This window comes from Octopus bimaculoides, chromosome 12, assembly GCF_001194135.2.
Source record: "Octopus bimaculoides isolate UCB-OBI-ISO-001 chromosome 12, ASM119413v2, whole genome shotgun sequence".
NCBI classification, from domain to species: Eukaryota; Metazoa; Mollusca; class Cephalopoda; order Octopoda; family Octopodidae; genus Octopus; species Octopus bimaculoides.
Window position 1 is genome coordinate 57,471,995 of NC_068992.1, and position 5,995 is coordinate 57,477,989.

The 5,995-nt window shown below is 37.8% G+C and overlaps 1 protein-coding gene across 1 annotated transcript in view; it reads left to right on the plus strand.

Annotated features, from left to right (window-relative positions):
* Positions 1-5,995, plus strand: part of LOC106868186 (uncharacterized) — a 90,319-nt gene that overhangs the window by 82,481 nt on the left and 1,843 nt on the right. The window contains exon 3 of the mRNA XM_014913335.2: positions 4,279-5,966. Coding sequence (XP_014768821.1) covers positions 4,279-5,966 — 1,688 coding nt within the window. The remainder of the gene's footprint in view (positions 1-4,278; positions 5,967-5,995) is intronic.

The window sequence follows — 5,995 nt, forward strand, 5'->3', positions numbered from 1 at the left end:
TATATATATGACGTACACACGCATGCATATGTATGTATGTTTGTATGTATGTACGTACGTATGGGTAGATAGATAATAATTTCCGTTTGAGGCAGATATGCAGATATGTGGCAAAAGTTTAAGTAGACAGTAAATAGAAGTGTAAAAAAAAAAGGGGGGTGGGCGGAAGCAGAAAGACAGAAAGAAGCTATAAAACGGAATTCGAAAATGAAAATGTCACCGAACACTCAGGAAACGATAAACGCTTTTTAAATAATACTTTATTGTTATTGAAGTAGTATTTGTGGTTTGTACATCATCATTTACCACATAACTGTTGTGGGTTTGGTCTTATTTTTAGCAATTCTGCTTCTACCCACATGGACTTTCTTACAGAATCTATGGTATAGATTTATTCTGTAGCGTATCGTAGTATCATAAACAAAATACTGTTTTCCTGTCTTTTTTTAAAATTTTTTTAGCTTTTCTGATTTTATTATTATTATTATTATTATTATTATTATTATTATTATTATTATTATTATTATTATTATTATTCTGTATTTGGTTTTCAACATTCTTAAAATGAAATCGTTTGTTCAAAACAGATTTGTGTTGTATCTTAGGAGGGTCATTATGTCAATAATAAACACACACTGGCTCCATTTCACTTCTTAACATGATTATTAATATCATCATCATCATCATCATCATCATCATTATTATTATTATTATTATTATTATTATTATTATTATTATTATTATTATTATTATTAAAGCGACGAGTTGGTAGAATCGTTATCGCGACGGAGAATCGCCAAGCGGTATTTCGTCCATCTTTTCGTATTCGTGAGTTCAAATTTCTCTGACGTCAACTTCGCCTTTTATCCTTTCGAGGTCGATAAAGTAAAGTAGCAATCAAGTACTGATAGATAGATAGATTGATTGATAGAGATAGATAGATAGATAGATAGATATACACACGCACGTGTGTGTGTGTGTGTGTGAACACAGACACTCACATTCTGTTGCACATGTATTATCATGATATACGACGGAGTCAGCAAAGCATCCGGTGAGTGAGTCAGTGAGTCTTCCTCGAAGTTTTGTCCACCTACACATACAATAAGCTTAACACACTTGTTAGACTAAGTCCACCACACATCTCTCAGTACTTCTAGTACGCCCACACTCCACTCACTTCCTAATACCACCAGTTCCTGGAATCCACCCAAACATCTCATTTATATTAGGTTGTTTCACGTGAAATGTCGCATTTTTAATTATTTGTTATCTCAGTTATTTAAAAACTCAATCATGTATACCTTGCATTGAATCTTGGTTCTATTTCTTTCCCAACAATATTGGTATACAAAATTGGTACCCACAGACCTTATGAAAATGATAACAACCAAACTATGTTGAGTGATTTTTTTCGTATGAGTACAAACTGGGTCACTCTGCCGCAGAAGCTCTACGGAATATCAAGCGGGCCTTTGGTAATGGTTTTGTTAACATCAGAACTGCTCAGAGATGGTTCCAAAACAGGACAGTGATTAGATGCAGGAGAGTCATCTAAACACTACCCAAAACACCATTGCACCCTAAAAAGTTAGTGGTCACTGTATGGTGGTCTACGAAGGGAATTATTCATTATTCATTTTTGCAACAAGAAAAAACGGTAACAGCAACATCGTATTGCCAGGAAATTGATTGTATGCATGAGAATTTGAAAAAGAAGCAACCCAGACAAGTGAATAGAGATAGCCCAATTTTGCTCCACGACAATAGACGTCCTCACACTCCTCACGCTACGGTCCAAAAGTTGCAAAGCCAGAATTATGAAATTTTGCTACATCCTCCCTATTCCCCTGATATCTCTCCTACTGATTATTATTTAAACATTTTAAGCTTTTCATAAGGAAAAAAGACATTCTTAAATAGAGAAGGGGGTAATTGAAGCATTCGGACAGTTTATCACAGCAAAAGATGAATTTCTTTTTAAAGATAGAATATATGACGTTGGATAAACGTCATAAATGAACATGGATCACACTTTGATTAAATAAATCAGTTCTCTAACACCTCTGAAACATTTTATTGTTACCTTTCAAATACGACATTTCATGGAAACAATCTAACGTATATGTGTTTATGTGTGTGGTGGGGGGTACATACATTTTATCAATATATATTTTATTTGTATATATGTAATAAAAATGCCAAAACGAATTTCTGTGTGTCAGTGTGTCATACGTTGACCCCCCTCTCTCACTATTCAGTGACACTTCTGTTCCTCTTGCTGGGGTGGTAGTAATAGTATGAGTTGTAGTTGTGATAGAGGCGGATTAAGTCGATTACATCGACCTCAGTGCGTAACTGGTACTTATTTAATCGACTCCGAAAGGATGAAAGGCAGAGTCGACCTCGGCGGAATTTGAACTCAGAACGTACGCTAAGCATTTTGCCCGGCGTGCTAACGATTCTGCCAATTCGCTGCATTCTTAACAGGGATTAATAGCGCTACTGCATACTTCTCTCCCTTAAGAAAAAAAAAATCAAAAGAGAAAAGAAAAGAAAAACTCAACAGTAACAGCAACAACAAAAATACAAGAACACCAACAAATATTCAATCTACTGAGATTCGCGACTGACACATGTTTGTCTTTTCCAAATCAGCCAATGATATTCTATTAATACAACGCAAGTTATTTCTAGTGTTTAGAGAGAGACTCATATATAATGACCTGTAATGTCAAAGGTTAAGATGGGTCAAGTAACTTAGATAATTATATAGTTATTTCGTGAAGCAGTTCACAAAAAATCTATCGGCGAACTGTTAAACCAGTGCAGGAAAAGGGTGTTTATTTTGTTGATGGTTAAGATCCAACTCTTATTTGATTAAGTTGACATATAGTAAAAATACCTCAACCGTGCACTGTCTTTTGTTTTCTGATATATTATCTCTGCATTATTTAGAGTATCGAAACCGCAACGAGTTCGCAGAATCGTTAGCCCGCCGGGCGAAATGCTTAGCGGTGTTTCGTCTGTCTTTACGTTCTGAGTTCAAATTCCGTCGAGGTCGACTTTGCCTTTCATCCTTTCGGAGTCGATAAATTAAGTACCAGTTACGTACTGGGGTCGATCTAATTGACTGGCTTTCTCCCCAAAAATTTCGGGCCTTGTGTCTAGAGTAGAAAAGAATCGTTAGTATGCCGGACAAAATACTTCGTGACATTTAATTCGTGTTTACGTTGTGAATTCAAATTCTTCCGATGTCGAATTTTTGTTGTTTTTTTTTTTGTTTTTGCCTTCCTTTCGAGGTCAATGAAGTAAGTACCAAATAAACACTGGGTTGATGTAATCGACTAGCCTCCCTTTCCACAAAATTTCGGGCCTTATTCTTTTAGTAGAAAGAATTATCTAATGCAATGTTTCTCCGTCGGGATCCATTTAAGATCCCTTGGGGTCCATACAAGCAAAATAGTAAACTGGGGATCCACAGTAGTATAAAGGCCCCTGAAAAGATTTTGCTTTACATGTATTTATTGTGGGAAACAGATGGGTTTCTGCCTCTGACGTTTTACGTAGTTCAGCTTAGACAAGTTAATATGTAATAAACAAAATAGGAATTTCGAAAGAAGTATCTATAAACTAGGTTTTTATACATCGAATTGCTATTGGGGTTCACTGATTTTTTTTAATGGTTGAGAACCACTAGTATATATATTTTCTTCTCCTCACGCCTTTTGAATTTTTTGAACTTTCATACTCCGTACGTCATTACTTTGCCTTTTTCTCTCCCCTTTTTCAATCATACCCGATTACAAATCTTTCCTTCTCCACCTTCACCACCGCATAAATAAATACCTTTCTACACTTCCTTTCCGCTGGTTTTAGAGTGGCCATGATTGACCGCTAACTCCCCAATTTTTTTAAAATTCTTTCTCTGTTTATTTCCTCGTGTTCCTTTCTGTTGAAGAGCGTAGGCTCGAAATGTAAAAGACTTTCTCACCTTCCCGAGTGTCAAACTAATACACCTGCTTCTTGTTTATAAACCTGACTTCGTCTTTTGTTTTTCGGTAAATCTGTGTGTGTGTGTGTGTGTGTGAGAGAGAGAGAGAGAGAGAGAGAGAGAGAGAGAGAGAGAGAGAGAGAGACCATTTTCTAAATGAAGCGCTTCTGATTATTTTCCAACTATTTCTTATTACTTTCTAATTTTCTACATTTTGAGCAATTTTGATCAGTTCCTAACCGATTCTAACTATTTATTTTTCTCTTTTTTTTTTCTTCCTACAGTTGTTTGGGTTGTATCCTGTTTACTAGCAGCGCCACCTCTCTTCGGATGGAGTAAGTATGGATACCTGAGGAACCAATCATTTTGTTTCTGTGAATGGAAGACATCAACATCGTATACGTTCTTCATGATTGGAATGTGTTTTTGCGTTCCTTGTATCGTCATGTCGTTCTGTTACGTACGGATTATCACCTCTGTTCGAAACAGCAATCGCAGATTAATGAGCCTCGATCAAAGACTTAGTGCCTCGTATGTCGATATGGAAAGCGAAAACCAAAAAGTTGAATCGCCTACGATTTTGCGTGACACAGCCTCTGAACCGGAAAGAATTAGAAACGGTACTCTTGTACATGTTGACCCCCTTTCTGTGAAAAAGTTAACTGATTATGCTACAACTCTGAGACAAAACTTAGCGCTTCAACAAAAACAAAACAACGCAAACAGCGAGTGTGGGTCCCCTGAATTCAGTGAAAGTGATAAATGCCCCAGATGCCAAGATCCTAGCCTCCACCCAGTGAAGGAAGATTGCACTATCTACAGTGATTCCGATGACAATGTAAATATTACCACGCAGTTTACCAATGGTATCCCTCTCACCAAGCGAAATATGTCTTGTGAAACAATTTTGAACGTTAGTTCCCCTGAAACACAGTCACCAAACAGCCAATCACCAACCGTTCAGTCACCAACACCCAAGTCACGAACCCTTCCAGCATCAATCAACCACATAGCTGAAACTCAATTCCCAACATCTCACTCATCATTTAATCATTCATCATCAGATATACATTCACCAGTTATTCGGTCGTCTGCATCAAGCTCCCCGGTCGCTCGCTCACCTGAAACCAGCTGGCATCATACAGCAAGTGACGGTGTCTGTGAGAATGGAAGCATGGTCAACGTGAAGAGCGATGATGAAGTGAACGAGATAAAACCTCATCTCACTGAATCAGACACGGCAAGCCAGGAGAGTGTAACGATTCAGTCGAATGGGGACGTCGAAGAGCCTGTTACGTTTTCATTAGCTGGCAATGATGAGGTAAACTGTGAGAACGAGGACGGTGATAGTGAAGAATGTAATGAAAACCCAGGTGATAGCAGTCCAGATTCCTCAAGTGAGTTGATTAACGACAGGAGTAGTGTTACTGGTTGTACAGCGAAAACAACTAACCCGAAGAAAATGGATGAGATGAAACGCAATTGTGACGGTGGAGAGCAATCGGAAACTGATGAACGTGAGAACTGCAAGGAGACAATTGATGACAGTTCAATGAACAGAAATGACATGTCGTTCAGCCCACAAGATGGAACAGCTAGTTTAGATAAGAAGTGTACGTGCTGGTCAAAGGTGAATGACAGTGAAACGAGTAAGTCTTGTTCGTTCTTGAACAATTCATTCGATAACAAATTAGATTCGCCACCAGTCGACACAAAAAGACATGAAACGGTTACTGAGAGGCCAAACACAACCAAAAAAAGACAATTAAGCGGAAGTAGATGCAATCTGAGGAAAATATTTTCTCTGCCTTCCATGAAGGTTCCATTAGAAAATAATACCCCTCGAAAACCGCCGTCTTTGGTCCCTATGAAACATATTAGAAACTCGGCAGAAGGTCGCAAGATGCGGGTGAAAATGTCGAACGTTACGAAATCTCGAAAATTTGTCAGAAACCAGAATAACATTAAAAAGGCACTTTCATTGCCTCGTATGAGAATGTC